The 21,707-nt window shown below is 42.0% G+C and overlaps 1 protein-coding gene across 2 annotated transcripts in view; it reads right to left on the minus strand.

Moving 5' to 3' along the window:
* Positions 1-12,516, minus strand: part of EGFR (epidermal growth factor receptor) — a 151,833-nt gene extending 139,317 nt beyond the window's left edge. For both annotated transcript variants that reach the window (XM_085226730.1, XM_085226729.1), the window contains exon 1: positions 12,379-12,516. In XM_085226730.1, the coding sequence (XP_085082856.1) occupies positions 12,379-12,496 (118 nt within the window). In that variant the 5' untranslated portion in view covers positions 12,497-12,516. The remainder of the gene's footprint in view (positions 1-12,378) is intronic.
* Between the last annotated feature and the right edge of the window lie 9,191 nt (positions 12,517-21,707).

Raw genomic sequence — 21,707 nt, forward strand, 5'->3', positions numbered from 1 at the left:
CTCTCCATAATTCTACCTCTTGCAATCCACCCCTCTGCATATAGCTGCAGTGCTTTTCTTCAAACTTGCACATTCCTGAGTAAGAAAACCAAAATCTTCAAGGCCATCCTTGAACTTCACGGTACCACCAAACACATGAGGAAGGTGGAGATGGAGAAAGCGGCTTCATCACAGCTAATGTGCCAGTCAATGCCATTATCAGATGCACAAAACTGCACGAGTTGGGCTGGATAACATATTCCCTTGGGATACATGGCTTACTGCCATCCCTCAAAGAAAATCAAGCAAATGGACAAGCAATAGCACTAAGAGAACAGACCCTGGTCTATTCAGCAGTAGGCACTTACTTTTCTTCTCTTTCCTAGAGTATAAAAATTGAACTAAAAAAAAAAAATCAGGTAAGGCAGCTGCTCCTGTTCATTCCATGCTGCAACTGGAAAGCTCCCAGGCAGCTCCTCCATGTGTTTTGCATTACCAATTTTGCATTACTCCATTTTGCATTAGATATGCTGAACATCATCAATGTCAGGGCATTTCACTGCTTGGCTAACCTAATGACAAACAGAGCATTTTCCTGCTCTCATCTCTGTATTATGAGGATAGTCTAACTGCTACATTGCTTAATGCACTGTTAAATACCCTGTGCTATTTACATTCCTGCAAGAGAACTTCCTTCTCTTCCTCAAGCTGTGGCTGATAACAAGTCACTTCACCAATCACATGGAAGGGATTAAGGAAAAAAAAATGGAGCTGAAGAATTTAGTAGCTGTGTGAAAAGAAAAAAAAAAAATCAATCAAAAGGACCATAGGTTGACACAGCATGTAATTGTAGATAAAATCTAAGTGTTTCTGAATTTTTATTTTTATTTTTTTTAGAATGGCATATTAAAGGCTGAGAAAGCAATCTTGCCTTTTCAATGTTCGCATTCTAGTATCATGCTAAAATTACACAGAAACAACAGAATAGAGTTATTATAAAATTCAAAATTCTTTTTTCTATTTCAGACAAAATAGGTAATGACATTTCTCATTTCTGCTGACACAGAGTACTTGGCACAGGAAATTCATGGGTCTACAGTTTCAGATGAAAAGCAACATCAGCCCTATCCAGTTGAAAGAGCTTTGGGCATTTACAGCAACTATGGATGTGATCAATTAATTTTAAGCTGACAGAATTTGTTTTTTTTGTTATGCGAGTTATCATACTTCCAAAACAAAAGACTTATTTTATAATTCCAAAAATATAATTGATAGTAGCAATTTATTCAGCATCTGAGGAAGTTCATTGGCAATCTAACAATGGATGGAATTATTGCTGACAATTTTACAAAAGCTTTTATCAATGTTTACGGGCCATTAAGTCCAACAGTGAGATTACCACTAAGATATCATCACTCTTAATAGTACAGCACTGGTCCATGGAACAATCCATTTTCTAGTCTTGCCTATTATAACTAGTCTGTTTACTCAAAAGTGTTACATTTGCTGTTTTTGAAACGATCCTTGTCTTTGAAACAGCATTTGAGTTTAGCTTTATAGTCAAGATCCAACTGGTATATTAAAGGTTGAGAAAACAGCCCAAGTCCCTTTTCAAGTGTCAGTGACTAATTCAGATTTTCCCCTTCGTCAGATAAGCAGTGAGTAAAAAATACCAACATGAGCTGAGAATACAAGCACACATACTCATAATATAAAGAGGTATATCTGGGAAATAGGCAATAGAGTATTTCTCTGCAGAACCCCAAAGAATTCTCCTCTTGCATTAGCATCTTTGATGCTGTTATACTATTATGAGTTAACGTGGTCCATAGTAACTAATGACCAGACACAAAAGAAACAGAAAAATTGTTAATTAGCGATTTTTAGTCTTAATTCACTGAAAACCATGTGCTCATTGATGCAAGACAGACTGCTGCTGTTCAAGACCTTCATTTGGAAAAAAACTCTATGCTATCTTTTTTCTGCTTGAGAAATCTTATAAATGTCAGGAAGCACACACTGATGGGAGCATCGTGTACCCTGATGAACTTCAGAAAAGATGCTGCTGGTTTAGTTAATTTGCTATAGACAACTATGATAAAATGATGCTTCCAATGGCATCTACCTCATTAAGGAGAGAAAAAAAGAATAAGAAAAGCCCTGAAATAACTACTATTAAAAGAAATCATTAGCATGAACACCTCGCTGAGCTTATTAGAAGGGAAACAGACTGCCAGTATCTTTGTTCAATACAACTACTTTTTGAAGATCAAATGGAAATGAGAAAGCATATATAAATGAAAACCCCTTACAAATCCAAGACAAAGGGAAAAATATCAAACTAGCGTATAATTAGACTCATATCTCAACATGGATGTTGTATGAAATGATGAGGTCTTACCAGGATCACTGAAGATGCTAAAGTTTTGACTTCAATCTCCTACTGCAGGTACCCTCATTCCAAGTTATCAAATTAGGAATCACCAAAGGGAAGGTTCACATTTGCTTTGTCAGACTGTAACTACTGTAACTTCACTGTTTATCCCTTGTTCTGAGTCATGAAGACCAGAAGCCAAGCAATTGGCACAAGCACGAACAACATGTTCCTCTTTCTACATCTGTGGAAAAGGACTTACTGCTGCTTCCACTCTAGAGGACTAAACTCCTGCTCTTAACTCTGGGGAAGAGATAATGCAATGCCTGGACAATGCAGCCATGGCAAGCACCAAGCTGATCCAGCCTTGCACCTCCCACAGAGACACTAGCTCAATACTGATGTTTGCTTTCCACAGCTCTGCTCCATGTTCTGTCCTCAGTAAGCACAAGTAAATAATGACTAGTAAGAGAGATTTTCATTAGAAAGACAAACACTAGCTCTTCTACTTGTAATGATGATCAGTGTACTGTCAACTATCATGCCTCAATAGGAATGGCCTCACTGGGACCAGATACCAGTCAGGATTCAAACACTGAACCTGAAGAAGGAAATACATCCTTTCTGGATCTAAGCCTATTGTGTGTGTCCATGGGGAAAGACCTGGCATGGCACATGATGAAGGGGAAATGGGACTGTTCCTAGACTGTGTGACAGCTTGTTTCTAGTGCAGTGACTTTTCTGCCTCAGGGTGGCTGAGAACAAAGTCCAACTTCTGCCACTTCTCACTGTCAGCAAATACCTCAAACACCACTCCTTGCTGCAAAACCCACGTTCATCTGCAGACACAGAAGCTTAAACTATGGTCCAGCTCTGATCATAGTCAGGATTATGCTGATTAAAATTTCTGTATAAAAATAATAATAATAATTTGGTTTGCCTTGCTCCGGTTTCATTGTTTATTTCACATGGGGTTTTCTGCTTGTTTTTAAACAGGAAAAAGCAAAAGGCAGGGCTTCACACAAAACTAGCCTGAAGAGCAGCATAACAAATGGAATTATTTTTAAACAAATGTGAATATCATGTTTCCATTCATGAGAAATAAGTTGTAATAAAAATGGAGGGGGAAAAAAACCAACCAGCATTGCACAGATGAAAAAACTTCCAGCTGGAAGGACAAATAATTCCTGAAAAGGTAGTTTCAACCAGGACTTGAGGACATCTTCCTTACCCTCTTTTTCTGTGGAAGGAAGAGAGAGATTCCTGTCCTCATATCCCCAGATATGAGGATACAGATAGACGATCTCTGTACCTCTGGATTTAATGCAGTAGAAGCAAGCTTGTTAAATATTAGTCATGTCTGCTTCTACTGCAGCCTTTTCTTCATAATGATTAAAGGAAATGGAGGATTTTTTTTTCCAGCTTCCAAAGTCATAGTTTGTACAAAGTTCAGTGGCAAGGCCCTCAGGCAGGAGAACCACTAGATGGTGATTTTGTCAGGAAGTCCTCAAATCTTACCTATCCACTGTATCTCCAAAGAGCACCATCAGCCAAAGCTGCTAATTGCCATGGATAGTGCATGGTAAATTTTCTTGAGTTTATCAGTATTACTTTGTGCATGGCATAACCACTTATAGAAGAGTAACTAAGTGAAAGTATTTTTTTTAAATACTACTTTCATAACACCAAGTCCACCTGGGATTTTTCAATAGTGTTATACATTTACTTAAAATTAATGCAAACTACAAAACAGCAAAATTAGGAAACAAAAGCCAAAAAAAGCTTTTTGTCCCTGTTCTCTGCAACAAATTAACAATGCTCTCATCACAAATCCAAACCCAATAGCAAATGTTTGGGATGATCCATGAAGCACATCACCTCAGAAACATGAGGAATTGCACACAATCCACATGCACACCTCAAAAAGCTGTTTTCTGCATTTTTGATTATGCCTCATCCATTGGAGTTTATGGCCCAGGAACATACAAAGGAAAGTGAAGAGTGCAGAAAATTGCAAATGACTATGAAGTGCCTGCTTGAGAATGCTCTGGTGCAACTTAAAAACTAAGGTGCACTTGGCAAGAGAAATCAATTCCCCATTAAGTATCTGCTTGCAGAAAACATAAGCGTTGAAGATGCAGCACAATGCCACCTGTACAAAACAAATCTATATCTCATTTTAATGTAAGCTTTGGTTAAGTGGCTTCTGATGAAATGCCACCTCGCATTCCAAGTATAACCCAACTTAATTGTATCTACTGAAAGCCACACAACAAACAACATGAAGTGTGCAGCATGCCATCCTAATTGCAGAAGTTGTTTAATTTACTAGAAGTTATTTATTTATTCAAATGACCTGAACAATGTGATTTAATCTGAATCATGGGAACCAGTTACTGATTTATGAAAACAGCCTCTTGCTTCTTTGCTAAAAGCATTGTTGAAATAACTGATCCAACAGCTAGAATGGGCTTCCTCCTTGAACCATGCTTCCCTCCTAAGCCTTGCCTCCCAAGTGAACTTCAGAAAGCATGGGTATTCTATAAATGCATTTTGAACCTAAGACTTTCAATAAGAAAACAAATAAAGAACTAACTACATGCACTGGTACTTCCAAGATCAGGGAATTTCTTAGAAATAGGGAACAATAACATGCAGCCGTAACAATCGTTTGCAGAATGTAAGTACACAGTTCTGAAAATGAATTGTTTACTACCTTAGATTCAAATCAGATTCATCTTTCAGAAACACACACAAGTTTATCTGATCTTAACGGGCGGAGACAAGTTTGAATATTTGAATACAAATCCCCAGTCAGAAGTAGCTGCAGTTCTTTGTTCTTTTTTTTTTTCCTTCAGTTAGGCATTGGGAATATGAAATTGCCATTAATACTGTTCTGCAGCTAGTAGAAGTGATTTCAGAAGCAGTTCAGATCTCACAAAGCAATACCCACTTGCAGCCCACCTTGATGTGCAGCCACCGCCTCACACAGCTGTTACTTCAGCAGCTGCTGCAGCTTCCCCAGCATGGTGGAGTGAGAGGCCTGTCACAAGCAGAAAACAAGAAGCCAAGCCAGACACATACCAGTGAAGTCACCATGTCCCAAGTGAACCACCAGATACACTATGGCCAGCATCCCACACGGACATAGAGCTGCCAGGGATTGACCTTCGGGAATGGGAGGAAACAATGCCCTTTGCTAGACATCATTTTCAAGCTCGCAAATCAACCCTCAAATAGGAAGCCGGTTACCTCAAACTACAGGCTATGACTGTCATTGGCTAGCACATAGGAGGGGGGCCAAGATCCCAACAAGCAACTTCGCCAGTGGCGATCTGTTTTACCTCAAGCAGCCAAAGTCTCCGTGGCCCTGGTTCCATGGCTGCTAGTAGATAAAATAATATTTTTCCTACCAGGAGAAGCGCAAATTCACTGTGCGCCAGTGTCAAGAATAGCCAATTTCTAGGGCTCCCCTGGTTATCTTCATATGTATAGTTGAGTTAGGTGATGAGAAGTCAAAGATTATGCCACTGTTTGGATTACAGAATGCAAAAAAACAACAAAGAAAAAAACCAAAACAGTTCCCACAAATGATAACTTCCTTACTGTACAAGCCAGGGCTAAAGCACTACTATCCTGTCATTGAAGCGTCTGTTTTATATCCACTCCTCCTTCCTTCCATATTTCCCTGGAAAACCCAGCATCACCGTGCTCTGGACCCCAGCAGCCTGGAAAGAGATATTCTGGCAAAACTGTCCTTGCATGTACTGTATTATTTTTATTGTGCAGGGCTTGGGATGGAGTGAGCTGGCAGAGCTGCAGTTTCCACAGGTGCCAGAGGGCATGGCTGGGTGGCAAGGAGCACAGCACCTTTGCTGCACGTTGGAACCCCAGAGCAGCAAGTGCATGCAGCAGAGGGCCTTTACCAGCATGACAGCACCACTAGCCCTTAGGGTACAGCCACTGCTTGGCAGCCCTTGCTCTGCTGCCCAAAGCCCCAGTCCACACTGGGACTGGTGTCTGAGGTGTATCAGCCCTGGCCAAAGGGCAGCATGGTTCAGTGTATGCACCATGCATAGCCAACACAGGTGATGGAAACCAAGATCTTCATTATTAATCCTCAGTGAAAATGGAAAAGCCATGACAAACATTTCTCTCTCTATTTTACCTTCAGATAGACTGGAGCAGAGCTTCTCACCTTTACACAAATAGCAATTTATCCCACCTTAGTTTTTCTCAAGCAAAGAATAGAATTGAAGTTAGTTCATTAATTTGAGCCAAATGCAGCAAACATGCCTTGGCCCAGAAACTGAGTGGGAGAGAGATTTAAGAAAATTAAGCAGTGCTCTGCTATTTTCAGAATAAACCTGCAGCTTTTCATTTCAAATAGCATTTGATTTTCCTTTTTACCCAACAATGGTTTCAGGTCAAACAAATCTTCCAAATTAGCCTAGATCTGTCTTTTTTTAGATAAGTTGATGCTCTGTTTTTATTTCCTTTTTTTCTTTTTTCTTTCATTTTCCTTTTTTCTTCACTTCACTAGAACCACCCTAATATATGTTTCACTTTGACTGGAAGTCATTCTTTATGTTTGTTTGTTTGTTTTCCTCCTTCAACCACTGAAACAAACAGAATCCACCCATGGTTTGATGCACTCTAGCAGCGAGACATGCATGTGAACATGTAGATGTTTACTTTCACGTACACAGATGTGTGGGTTGGAGAAAGCACATTGGAAGGCAGAGGAAACTCGCATCTGCCATGCACTGATTGTCAGCAGGCAAAACACACTTCGCATTAAAACTTCAAAATGTGGTAGCAAGCATACTTCAGAAAGTTTGGTCATCACAAAGTTTGTTTGAATAGGAAAAGTAACAAGAATTTCTCATGCTTTTTCCTTGTGAACAACCCTTAATAACATTACTAATTAAGCACAGAGAGCACAAGACCCACACCTACACATAAATATTCTCCATATGGGCCAAACTACTAAGGCATGTCACAGCTTTCTTAATAAACAACAATCTTGCTTCAGCAGGAATAGACATTTGTTTTGTACAACCTCTCTGAACAGCAAAAACAAAACAAAACAAAACTTTTTTTTCCACATTTCTTTTACATATGACTTCTGCTGCCCATATTCACGCCAAATCCTCTGTAACTATAATTTCTGGGGAAAAAAAAAGTACATTATTACTCAATACAATTAGGTCAGCAGAACTCAGCCCTAAATAAAGGAGTGTTACAGTCCAGTTTGATGCCATGGGAAGCCAGGAGTAACACAGTGAAAACCAAAACGGAGATCTGCATTAGATCTCATCCTCTGCTGATTAACATAGTGTTCCTGGATGCATAGAAGGAAGTCACATTCTTTCACACACAAAAGGGGTAGCATGCACTGTATCAAGCTGAACAGCAACTGTCCAAGTCCACAGGAAACATCAAGTGGTGGATTCACATCCGAACACCATTAACTCCCAGCAAAGCAAAATTACCCTAGTACCATACCATACTGTAGAATGACTTGGGTTCAAACGATTATCTATTTCCATTCCCTCTCCTATGGACAGGAATCCCTCCCACTACATCAGGCTGCTCAGGGCACCATCCAACCTGGCCTTGAACACCCTCAGGAATGAGGTATCCACGGCTGCTCTGGGCAACCTGTTCCAGTGACTCACCATCCTCATAGAGAAGAATTTCTTTCACATACCTAAGCGAAATCTTCCCTCTTTTAGTTAAAACCATAACCCCTTGTCCTGTCACTACACTCCCTGACAAAGAGTCCTTCCCCAGCTTTCCTGTAGGCCCTATTAGATACTGGAAGGCTACTGTAAGGTCTCCCCCAGAGCCTTTTCTTTCTCCAGACTGAACAAGCCCAGCTCTCTGAGCCTGTCTCAACAAGCCCTCAGATCATCCTTGTGGTCTCCTCTGAACCCAAGTGCTTTCTACCCCTGCTAAAGCTGCTAAATCCGTGCCATTGGCTACCTGGCAGGTACAAGCAGGCAGCAGGAGCAGAAGGACCTCTAATGAGTCACCAGACATGGCTGACATCCCTCCCATCTCAGCCAGAGTTGGTGTGCCAGCATGCATCAGTCTAACTGGGAGGGTGTATCCCCAAAGCAAGGGCTGCTTTGCTTGATCCCATCATGCCTTCCCCCAGGTATCACATAGCCCAGGCAAAACAGTGGTCCCACTCAGCCACCACTGCAACTCAAGTGCTGGGTGAAGCGCTTTGTAGGACTCAAGAGAGGCAAATTGTGCACTCACTTCTGAAAACATGCTTACAGCAAGGCACGTTGCTCAAGCTGACCTTGGGGTGAGAGCAAGACAGGTGATAATCCTCAGCACAGCTTGAGCATGCATCAGAGGCTGCATAGTTTCTTCATGGCAAATCCAAGAAAGGAAAAGTCAGAATATGCCTCTGAACAGCAAATGAAAGCCCTGCTCCCTTTCCAATCAATTCCTGCTTCTGTTAAAACTAGCAAAATCCTAACTAGATTGAGTGCAATTCTGTGCTAGCTGAGCGCCAGCCAATGCGATCACATTTCCCCTAGTAGATGCTCCAGGAAAACAGCATAGCAGGGTGGTATTTGAAGAATGATAAAAGACAGTGCAACTAACACTCTTCCAAAATAACAATTGCTCTTGCTAGCAGGTCACTTTTTGAAAATAACGCTTTTCCAGCTCATCTGTCAGCTGGGTCACCCCAACAAGTTCTCCTCTTGTGTAGACCAGTCAGAGGATGATTTTGTGAGTACAGCCAGCCCTGGCTTCCCAGAGCAATGCCCTCCAAGGCAAAGCACTTCTTAACATCACAACTACACATGCGTTGCACAAGCACTTTGGCAATACAGACTGGAACATAACACAGGATTTGACACAAGCAGAACATGACGTACTGACTGCTGGGTTTTTAATGTATGTTAGTTTTTTATTGGATGCAACACTTAGAACCACAGTTTGACTGTACCTTCTGATGCACACATGTTACTGAAACTTGGACTGATCCAGGGGTTTTGCTTTGTAAGTATGTATATTAGTACATTCGGAGAAGATAGTCATCCTCCCTAAGATGAAGTAAACCTTTCAGCAGGCTTATTTTCTGAACAGTTGCTAAAGCTAACTTAGTTTGTATTGAAGGAAGATAAGGATGCCTTCAGAAGGAACTGGTTTGGCCAGTCAGCTATCTCGCTGCTAAAGCTCGCATATCCTAGTGATTTAAGTGATATATGGATACCCAAATGAAAAAGTCAGCCCTGAGGAACACAATGACACTTTGTTACACTCCCTGAAAGTCTCTATAAATTAACAAATGAATTATAATGGACTACTCTGACTGTAGTCTTCAGGGCATCGATCTTCATTTCTCATTTATCTGCAAATCTCTTCATACACTCTTGATGCAAGTAATAATATATTATTTACTACTATCATTTCTGCACGCAGTTTGTTTACATGTACATATGTATACACTCTGTTGAGACACCAAACTCTTTCACAGCATTTTGCACATTCACTGTATTTGCAAGTTGTCTGAATTAAGGGATGACTGCTGTCACTTTGCCTTCCCTTCCTTGCTTATCACCAATTGCCCTTAACAATAGGCTTTGGATTTTTTTCTTAATCATTCACACATTGAGGCAAAGAACAGGTTTATACTGAAGACTTATTTAATTGCTTTATTTCACCACATTTAACTATATCCGAAATTTCCAGCTCTAACTGCAATCATCTCCAGGATTTCACAAATTTGTTACAGTTTCCAAAGGCAAAAAAAGAAGAAAAACAAAACAAAACAAAAACAAACAAACAAACAAAAAAACCAACTACAGCATCCTAAAGGAGCTTAATTTCCCTGTTTCACAGAAAGCGATACGAAACATAAGGTATGTGGGAGGGTACTGCAGAGAGCTTCTGCAGCCAGTACGCTGCCCATTGGGTTAAGTGCACAATCCTTGTTCCCATCCCACAAAGGCTGCAAGTACAGATCAAAACCAGCTATATAGAGCCAATAAAGCAACAAAAAGCGGTTTGCCTAAATGCAGTGTCACTAAGCAATGAGACACAAAATGGACATCTGTCAAATGCATGCTGCAGGAAGTGGCATGCCTGCAGTCAACAGGCCATCCAGCAACTATCAGCGTAAATCCAGATACTAACAGATGACATTACCCATTATAGGTTGATTCTGACCTTCTTGTAATGAAAAGATTTGCCTAGCTACTTTTGGGGGATAGTACTAACTGGATTGAAATATTAAAAGGTGTAAATGCATATACCATTTGGACTTCTAGAAGCAACAGAATTTTATCATAAAACATGAGTGTTGCAATGTTTATGGCAGCATATTTGCTTTCAGAACTGTCATAAATTCAGATGCCATGGTGTCCCAAGGTGATGGGCTTTTGCCTAAATCAGCATCTCGTGATTCCCAAACTGCTTTATTCTGTACCCACCTTATTTTCTCATTCATCCTCAAATGCGGAGGACAACAAATAAAGCCCAAACAATTGATTCATGCTTCTTGAAGAAGTTATTCTGCCTTTCCCTCTTCTGTCACTAGTCCTCCTCACAGAAACGGTTACTCACTAACAGAATGCTGACAATAATGTCTGTTGGGTTTATCATGTAGCTGTTCATCACTTAATAATCCTCAAATAAACAGCATGCTCATAATTTTATGAGACACAGAATTAAGCACTTTAAAGAAGGCAACAACGTGTTTACCCTCACATTTTACAGATTCTACAGGATACGTGCACCTGGGAGTTGCATTTCAAAAGACTTAACGCAAACGCAGCAGATGGAGACAGCTCTGCTCTCCGTCACTTTCAAAGGGTGAGGGGAAACAAGAAAAAGATCAGAAACCTGGGAAAGAGCTGCCTACATTACATCAGCAACAGGTATGAACTTGATTTCTGGAACAAGGAGCCTCTTCGCCGCTTTGAGGTTGTGCAACTAGTTCCTCAGAACGGGGAGCTGCAGCTCCCTTTCAAGATGGTTTTACTGTCGTCAGTTACGAAAAGATGGGTTCAGCTGTTTTCAGCCACACACCAGCTCTTCTAAAAACTACTAATTCTCTTTTCCCTCTTTTTCTGTAGAAAGAAAATACAACAACAAATCTGCATTTTTTCCCTTGCTGGCAGATCTCCAAGATAAAGAGAACTGTACTCTGCCTGGAACAAAACGCTTGGGGCCTATTCACAGAAAAGATCACCACGCACGGAGAAAAAGTGACGGAACTCTCCCGACACAAAAGTTTTCTCACTCCTTAAACCAGTTTTTCAAAAACGTATAAAAAACAAAGCCCCAGAAGCCAAGCAGACAGCCTCGCGGCCACCCCGCGCCGTTCCCACGCAGGCTGCCGGGCGCTCTCAGCGAGGGTGACAGCATCGCGCCGGGCAGAGAGAGAGCACGGAACGCTCCCTGCTTTGATAACCGGAGAACCAGAACCCGCGTGAAGTTTCCCGTCTTCCCCTACACACCCTACCCAGGTGTGTGCACACGTATATACATGCATTCATCTTTTTGGAGCGGAATGAGCTGAGGTGTCCGGCCCGAGGCGGCGGGCCGGCCGAGGCTGCCCGGCGAGTCCCTGGCGCGCTCGGTGCCATCTCCCGGGGGTCGGCGGGGGAGCAGGACGGGGCCGGCGGCCAGCACGGGGTGAAGCCGAGCGGTGAGGGAGCTCGAGACACCGCGAAAAGAGCACGGGGGCGGAGTGGAGGGGAGAGGAGGAAAAAAAAAGCCTCGAGAGGGGAGAAGCACAAGCGATGAGACGCGCGAAGGTTTATTCCCTTTTATTTCCTCCCGCCCCCCCCCCCAAAGAAAATAAGCTTAGAATCAGGAAGTCAGAGCTGCGCGACCGCTGCTGTAGGTTTGTTTTCCCATCTTTCTCTCCTTTCCCCCCTCCTCATCCCCCCCCTTTCTCCTAAGGGACGAAGCCGGGACTTTCCCTCCGACGCTCCCCGCAGCACCAAGGCTCACGCCCGGTAGCGCCGCTGCAGACCCGCACCGCCCGTTACCTTTCTTCTCCTCCACGGCCGAACACACCGCGACGCGCCCCAGCAGCAGCAGCAGCAGCAGCACCAGGACAGCGGCCCCGCGGGGCCCGGCGGCGGACAGGGGGCTGCGGACGCCCATGGTGTGCGTGGGACGTGACGGGAGCACGGAACTCCCCGACAAGCCGCTCCTCGCTCTGCTCTGCCCTGCACTCCGCTCCGCCCCGCTCAGCTCCTGGCTGCCGCTCTGCCTCCGCGCAACATGCTGGAGGGCGGCCGTCGAGGGTTGCGCGCACACGTGCCTGCCCAGCTACAGGCGGACTGTTGCCTTCTTCCTCCTCCTCCTCTTCTTTCCTCCTCCCTCCGCTCCTTCTGTCGCAGGGGTTGCGGAGCGGCTGGGGCCGGCCGCGGGACTACTGTGCCCAGCTGCGCTCTCCGCCCGGCCGCGGAGCACAGGGGCTCCCTCTGGGGACGCCGAGGAGGAGGACGGGGCGGGAGCAAGGAGCGGGGGGAGGAGGAACCAGCGGCATCTTCCCCGCCCAGGTAGAGATGGAGCGGCCCCTACCTGCCCCAGGAGGAGAACGGGCTGTGGGGGAAGGAAGCAGCTTGGCCGATTCCTCCGCTCGGCTTATGTGAGTGTTGAGGATATCCCGTTTTCCGCTTCCCGGCTGTTCGTTTGCCCGGCAGCTGCTGAAGGCGTGAGCAGACGTTTGCGTCGCCGCTTGCGAAAAAGCCCCGCGGCCTTCAGCTCCCCCTCCGTGTCCCTCCCGTGGGACGGCAGGCAGCAGCTCAGCCTCTGCCGGGGAATGCAGCAGAAACCCATCTTGTCCCGTTATCTGCAGCCTTCGTTTCTGCTACCTCGGCCTCAGCAGAGCCCGCGAACAGTCTCATTCAGTCCCATTCCCATGTGGTTATTTTGCCTCAAGTGTGTACGTGCCAAGAAAAACCGAGCTGATGCTAGATGTATTTTAGCAGGGCCCATATCTGCGCGTGTTGTTTCTGTTTTCTACCTGTTGCGAGCAGTGACTTACTTTGCAAACAGACAGTAATACAGAAGTGTTCTTAGGGTGCTGCAGGGAAATCCACAAAGCAAAAGCACCATGCTCTTTCCCACTCAGCGTTGCTACCCCAAGAGGCAAACCCAAGCAAGTCAACATTTAGTGAACGTGCTTACAGCCACAGCATTTTTATGTATTTGTTTTGTTTTGTTTTTAAATGGGCTGCTAATCTGCAAGGCGAGAAGGAGCACTGCCTTATTGCTTAGGCATGGAAATGGGACATGAAGTGTCACTTGTCCATGTTGGGACCTTCACAAGCACATAGTTTTCCATCTCACCATTTGGCAGCCAGACTCACACTTATGTGCTGCTTACTGGAAACTTCTTTCTAAAGCTCCTGAAAAGATTCTGGTCACAAAGTCAACAGGTTATGAACTGCTATGATCGATTGGGAACTCCAGAATTCACAGTGACATGGGGCTTGGGAGGTGACATGCTAAATGCCTGTGCCTATCCCCATGAGCTGGCACACACATAGGGATGTCACAGATATATCACATAGATAGCAAAACTGCTGCTGCTGAGTGTATCCTGCCTTACCTTGGTGATTCATGCCTTCTGAGAGATTCACTGATTTCATATTGATTAATTGATTTTATATTACCCATCAGATTTCTCTGCTTTTTTTTTTTTTAACAAGTTATTGTGCTAATTAGGCAAAGTGAAACATCATTCAGTTACAGTAGCACAAGATAGATGCTCCAACACATACCATATCACGCCCCTAATCATTTATTATTAAGATGAGCTTTTGGATGCTATAACTGGCATGCTCTTTTCCTTATACATTGTAAATAGTACTCAATAAATACTTTGAAGTAAACTCAGACATGAGTAACATCTGTACAACACTGCTCCTCTGATTGTTTCTGTGTCTTTAACAGAGGAGAATCTGATCCTGCAACACAATATCCATTTAATTGTTTGCTTCAAAGATGCTTATACAGTGCAACCTCAAAAACTTTATGTGTGTATGACACATTTTCATTTATTTAGACATACTGGAAGATTTTTAAAAATGAGAAGCCCAGGAAAAAGTCAACTTCTAGAGAGGGGAGATTTGCAAAGTATACACACTAAATACACACAATACACACTAAAGGTTGCAGCTTGCATTATGAAAGAGGAAGTGCAATTAAGACACCAAAGAAATGAACCTCAAATCAGTTCTACAGATAAATGCTAAATAAAAACAGATACCTGTAGGCATGCATGTTGCACAATGAAATACCAACATGAAACTGAGTTTTGATAATCTACAAGAAAGGAAGGATTTGGCATGACAGTTAAAAAGTAAGCTAAGCACAGGAAAATGAAAACATCTTTTCCACATGAATTCAGTGGAGAAACTTAGCAAAGTCCTGTTCTAACTCACTTCAGAACAAGCACTTGCATTGCAGAATTTTTCACACAATCGTGATTCTACCTCCTGTACTGAGCAGGAATATTTCATATTTCATTTACAGTCCATCGCATACTGCCCCTACACCAATCCACGTGAAACCAAGTATTTGATCCTAACTTAACTTCTCCTTCGTTCCTAACATGGTAAAGGAGAAGACTGGGCAAGTTCCCCTCTGTTTTCTTTCCCACTCTGCATACATTCAATGCAGGGAAGTCTCGTCTGAAGCTGGTGGTGCAGTACCACAGACTTGCCATGAGTAATAACTTCCCTGCTTTTTGAACACAAATGCACTATTTCTATGGCATCTGTGCTCAGCCACGAGATACACAGAGAGACTTTAAGACTGAGGCTGAAGACACCAATGATGACTGGCAGCTCTTTCAGGCCCGTTTGACACAACTGAACAATTTTTGTAAATTTGAACTGAAACATGGCATTTTCCCTACACAGCTGGCCATGTACCCAGAAATTGCATTTGATCCACCTTCTTTGAAGCTAGTGTAAAAGAGTGAATTTCAGCATGGGCATATAGTATTTTTTCACATTGCAAAGCTTTTATTACCATCTGTACGTGTGCAAAGGCCATGGGATAAAGGTCAGGCTTTTGACCATTTGTTTTTAAATTTATGGTTCATAGTGAGAATATTACACAAATAGAACACCTCACTTCAACATTCTTTGAGTGACCTCCTTTATTGTGCATACATATCTCCTGTTTTCTGTATGTTCAGTATATACACATACAAACTGTATGTAAACTGTAAATCCATTACCCAATGAGAACCAGGTCAGCACTTGCCTCTCCCCAAAATTTACTAGCAACTGTTCCTCAGTAGTAACACAGTTCTTCTGTGTATGTTGCAGAAGTGGTTTTAAAGGGCAGGCTCCTTATTGGAAGAGCAGAGATGAAGCAGAGCTGAATTAACAGGATTTTACAACCTGACTTTCTCAGATTTAATGTGTGTGGTGTTTGAGACAGTAGACATCGCAGTTTGCATGGCAGTTTGTATTCTGAAACTGCTCACTGATGTTTTAAAACAAAAGACTGAGGTAATTATTCTTTGCATTTTATGGCACTTGGCACTCTCAAAACATTGCACAAATATTAATTTATCTTTGAAAATCACCTGTAAAGCAGGTTAGTAACTATCATTTTCACTTTGTAGATTGAAACTAATTTGTCTTGGGCAGAATGTTAGCGGCAGGACTGGAGTTATCACTCAACAGCTGTTTCTTCTGAACACTATTTAAACCTTGTCAGATTGTGCTGCTTCTAGAGAACTTCCTTGTTTAAATGTGTATATTTTAACACATTCAGCTTCTCTCTTTCCTCTCTTAACATTGATTGCTTGTTTGTACAGCAGCACATAGAAGAGAAAAGACCAACACAGACAGGGTTGCTAGAATTAAGTCTTAATTGTAGTAAATTTCATAGTCAGTATTTGACAAGTGACCGTGATGTTATCTCAGGTCAATCTTCATACTTTTTAATAATAATAAAAAAATAATAAGTTTTAATTTATTTACATCAGATTTTATCTGCTACCTCAGTCCACAAGTTCAATGTGCATTTTCCAGGAAAGCTTCTCCTAAACCAGGAGTATGCTTTTAAATGTCTTAAGCTCTAATAGTGTTTGCAGCACTAGCTTATTCATTAATAAAAATAGGCAACAAACAAACAAACACACCCAACAACAACACCACTCCTTCCCCCCCTCCCTCCTACCCCCTGTAACTATAGTTACAGTAACTATAAAAAAGAAAAACTGATGCATTTATGGCTGTTGTAGGATTTCACACTCCACACATTGCACAGGAAAAACTGCTGGTTATCTGTTCTCTGAATTATGGTTCTTTTTGAAAAGATCTCCAATTTTTGTCTGATGTAAAGGAAAAAAGAAAAATACGGTGTTTTGTGCATTTTTTTCAACGTCTAAAATAACTTTTAAGACCTGAAAAAATAGCTCAGTATTCAAGCTAAACATTACAATTCATAATATTAACTGAACTATGTAATCAGGGTTTCATGAGAGTAAACATACTATGTTGATGACAATATGCAGTTTTTATATCCATAAATCTATTGTTTACACCATCTTCCTGAATCTCTTTGGAAGAACTGGAGTATATGGCATCTCTATTGACATCTACAACACAATTTCAAAGGACAAAATACATTCCCTATTTGAAAGCATTCATTGCTTTTTGTATTTGTAACATCATATTGGTATTGCGGTATTTTTTTCATATAGTTTAATGGTGAGAAAAATTCTAACTATGTTCTTAGCAAAGTAATTTATCATGTGGATTTTATAGTTTGTGTGAGTAAGGATATGAGAACTGATACCGTGATCAAATGAGGTATGCTATATCCCAAAACTTTTTAGTAAACTTTGCAGTAGCTCCAAAGCAAACATCTTCTAACTTATGTCTGTATTTTAGCATGGATATTATCTGATAAATCTGATGTTATCATGACAACATGTACTCTCTCAACCGGAAGTGAAACATCTCTGTTTGGTTGCATACAAAGAATCTGATGTCAGGGGAAGACTGTTTTGACATCTAAATTTGATGTCACTGTTTAATAAATGTTCAAGGTGAGAGATTGCTAATAGCAGATATCTAGCTATTAACATTAATACTGTTAATTGCATTACTCTCATTATCCATTCTGCACAGGCAAAAGAACTTTATAGCTTTGCTTACCTAATTTCTGTTGCATGAGCCACATATGTCCAGAGTGATAGAGAGAGGATGTGCAATACCGTGCAAAAATACAGCAAGCGTCTGCTCAAAACACAGTCTCCTCAGGTGTTCAGAGTGCTGCAAAACACATGGCAAAGAGGGAGTAAAGGAAAGCTGATAGCCGTGAGTCAATGAGCAAGGAATGTGCATTGCATCAAGGGTGCGGCTAATGGGGGTTTCTTCAGATTCAGCCATCTCCCTCTGTCTGCATCAAAAGCAGAGACAGATGGAAGTGATAAGAAGTTGCAACACCATGATTCTCCTAAACAACTGCATCTAGCAGTCCTAATTTGGGCTAAGTAGTATGGAAGAAATCAGGCTTCCCTTTTATCCACATGGTGACACATGATTTTCCATGGTAGAGGTATTTCCGCCTTAATTCAGCATTTTCAGGACCATCTCCACATAAGCAAATTGTCACAGAATAACTTGTATTCACCATGAAGATAAACTCTCAGTCTCAAGACTAGTGTGGCTGCATCCAAACTAACTACCAGGAGCAATCCTTGGCTATTCATATAAATGAATAGCATAGATAGTCTCATCCAGGGGAACACTCACTTCATAATTTACCAATATGGACATAGTCATCTCTGTTTCCCTACTTCTTGTTTTCTTTTTGTCTGTTCTCTTGTTGATCACAGTCTGCTTCTAGAAGAAAAAGAAACAACAATAGAATGTTTGAGTTCCTATAGATGCTTTGATCTTTAAATGGCAAGATGGGACCTGGATCCAAACATCAGTCTTAGGTTTCCAGCTAGGGTTGACCCCAAGCCCAGAACATAAACAAACCCAGACTTTCATAGATTACTTGGAAAACTACTTGATACAAAAATGGTAGTGGGATGAGAATGCCGAGAACTTCCTGTTACCCAGGGGTACTGCAAAATAAGCTCAGTGAAGCAGAACCATGGATAATACAAAACATGCATACGTTGAGTAACAAAAAGAATGGACAGTGTACACTCACCTCGAAGAATAGAGTCTGAGAGTTCCACAGACAACTGGTCCAGCAACACACACAGCGTATAGGGCAGGGTATGGGGCTAGCCTCTGCATCCTTAGCAGGATGCCTCTGCAGGTTGGAGGAAAAGTTAGCTTACCCCCAAGCCAGATAATCAAGGGCTGACATCATGCTTTAGCTGCTGTCAAAACATGAGTTTAAGAGGGATTTTGAGGGGTCACTTGGATATTGTGTTTTTTTATTACATGGTCCTCATCACACCAGAGGATATTTGTTTGATCTCAGCTCTCTGATACTTACTTCTTGAGCTCCCAGCAGCTTTGATGGCACTAACTCCCATTCTGTTCAGATGATGAGCAATTCTCTGGGTGTTTCAGTAAACCTTCCAGAGGTAATTAAGATTTAGCTGTCTCCACAGCTTCCTCTGCTCCAGGCCCAGGTTCAGACATTGAAATACCTACATGACTTGTCACCAAGAGGAAGCTAAGCCCCTAATCAATTCAATGTGCACTTCAGTCTCCATTAGACTCTCCAGCTACCCACATGCGATATCCTGCACCAGTAGTAAGAACACAATATCCTGATATAATAGGAAGCACACCAGAAAACAGTCCAAGTATATATGAGAGCAAAGCAAACTGTCTTCTGTCATTATTTTTTTTCTGAAATGGGTCAGAGTGGGTCAGCTCTTTCAGATTCTCCATCACATCTTTGTAAGCAGCCCTGTAACTGCAAGATCTTCATTTCATTTTATGCATTACTTCATTCCCAGCCATTTCTGCAGAACTAGGGATCAATTCAACTGAAAAACTCAGAGCTATCACAAGAGCATTAACTTCTCCAGACCTGCTTCATTCCTGACCTCACTGCTTATTTGACTGCAAAAGAACTGGAGCTGTGCTTTTCAAAAAGGCAACTGAGGGCCACAGTTTCTAATCCTAGCCTGTGGGAGTGGGAAAGTGATTTAGGCATAAATACATGTAATGTGATACTTTAAATATATTTTAAAAGAATTATTTTTCCTTTAAAGTATTTCCTCTAAAGACAAAGAAATTTATCATTGATGACTGAAGCTGTTTTATCACTTTAAACTTCAGTAACCTTTTTTCTTCAGCGTTCATGGTAGTCCTTATCCAGTCAGTGAGCACTTACTCATGCAAACTGGCACTTTGGCTTTTCTGGCTTATTTGAGGAAGCAAGCGCCTCTTCATTACACATATTGCTGAATCTATTAATTTGAAAGAAGCGTCTTGCAGGAATTGAAGGCAAGCCTGCAAATGGAAGCATAGTTTAAATCTTACCTGTTCTCTGTACAATCACAGCAGACGAAAAGCAAATGCCCAGCCTTCTGAGTAGTGGAACTGCTGGTGTCTAGTTCCTTGCAAAGAATGGTACTTTCTTTGCTGTCTGTCATACTCAGTGGTCTGCAATGCCAGTGGGATTGGAGGAGGCCTTGTGGAGGTGTATGCATGTTAATGGACCATGTGGCTGATGGCCACGTGGCAGAGAGCTGTGCAGCTGCAGACTCTTGTCTCACCTACTACCAAGTTTCCCAAGGTTTGAGAGGGCCTTAGTCTTCTGTGAAATTTTGTTAAAATTAGTTAGCAGGGATGGGGACTGACGGACTGAGTGACTCCATAAATCTTGCTTCCAGGCTGAAAAACAGGCAGCTAGCAAGAGGCTGTAACTGCCTAACATGAAACAGCCAAAATGTGCCCTTGATGTCCTTGCTAGAGCACCAAATATAATTATAGGTTTAAAGTGTAACTCCGTGACCTTATTTGAATGGGAGCGCATCGTAGCATGTTTGAAATCTCTTAAGGCTTTTTTTTTTTTTTTTTTTTTTTAATTTTAAAGAGATGATATCAGGACATCGATGTGGCCTAAGGTTAACAAAGTTGTTAGGGTTAATGGGAGAGGCATATGTGCTGCATGATCATGATGTTTGTCATTCACAGATCTGCTCCTGACCTCTGTTTTTATCTCTGTATCTCACCCCTGAGCTAACAACAGAAGTCAGACCTACTTGAGCAAACCCACACAAAAGTCAGAGGGCTTTCCTGCACATCTGGCCAGCTCACGCAGGCTTCCCTGGGGAAAGAGAATCAAGGAGGTTGTGTTTTTCAATTTCTCAAGAATCACAAGATTGATCTTATTTGAACACCAGGCTTTTTTGAGCAGAAAGAAGTAAAGGAAAAATAGGAATTACATTGAAAAGGTCTCAGAAACATAAGCGGGAGCACATCACTGCTGTTCTGGGAGATCTGTGTGCCTTAAAAACGCAAAAAGCAAAAAAAGAAAACAAAACCAAAAAACTTTCTGAAGGAGTAAATTTTCCCCTGAAAAAAAAGGATGTTGAACTGGGAGTTAGGGCTTCATATACTGTAAGCCTGCCTGAGCCCAATTTCCCCTCTGTAAAATGGTGCTAACAGTGCAACCAGCTAAGTCATTGTTAGAAATACTCACTTAACAGCTACATGATGCTTTGCAGCCCGAACAGGCTTTAGGAATGCTAAATAGTCTTAAAATCACAGCCATTCACCTTGATTTTTGTTTGGCATACCCGAGATGGTGCTTGCTATGAAACATCAGCTGTACTCTCACTTATTGAGTGGCATTTCAACTCCAAAACTGAAAGTTAGTGAAATCGATGCAACACAGCATTGGCATTGCTGTTGTGTTCACTCTTAATTGCTGGTGTGATGATAAGTGCTGTATAAATCAAGCCGGTTGGGTAAAGTGTTCTTACCACAGGCTGGTTAATCACTACATTAATATGAACATCTGACACTTCATTTTCTAGGAGGAGTTAAAACCAGGGTGAAAGCTTGAGAAAGGCCATTCATTTGTATGTTTGGGGGGAAGAGGGACAGAGGCTCCAACCTCCAGTTTCAGTCAGATCAGATGCTTCAACCCTCCCCTCTAGCCTCTCATGTGAAGTCCATTTATACATACCCAGAGCCAGGTGTGAAAGTGTTGAATTCAGAGGGATTGGGCTGCATGATGGTTGCACGTGGGCCTACAGGCAACTTACAAACAAATGATTCCCTGCCATTAGTAGTCAGAATGGAATTATATATTTGTGTATCTACCCATCTATAAAAAAAAAGCCCTACTTGAGCTTTTTTAATAATAGCATTTCCTAGGAAAGGTACTTGTTTACTTTAGTGCCTGTAAA

Source organism: Meleagris gallopavo, chromosome 6 (genome assembly GCF_905368555.1).
Source record: "Meleagris gallopavo chromosome 6, MGAL_WU_HG_1.1, whole genome shotgun sequence".
Taxonomy (NCBI): domain Eukaryota; kingdom Metazoa; phylum Chordata; class Aves; order Galliformes; family Phasianidae; genus Meleagris; species Meleagris gallopavo.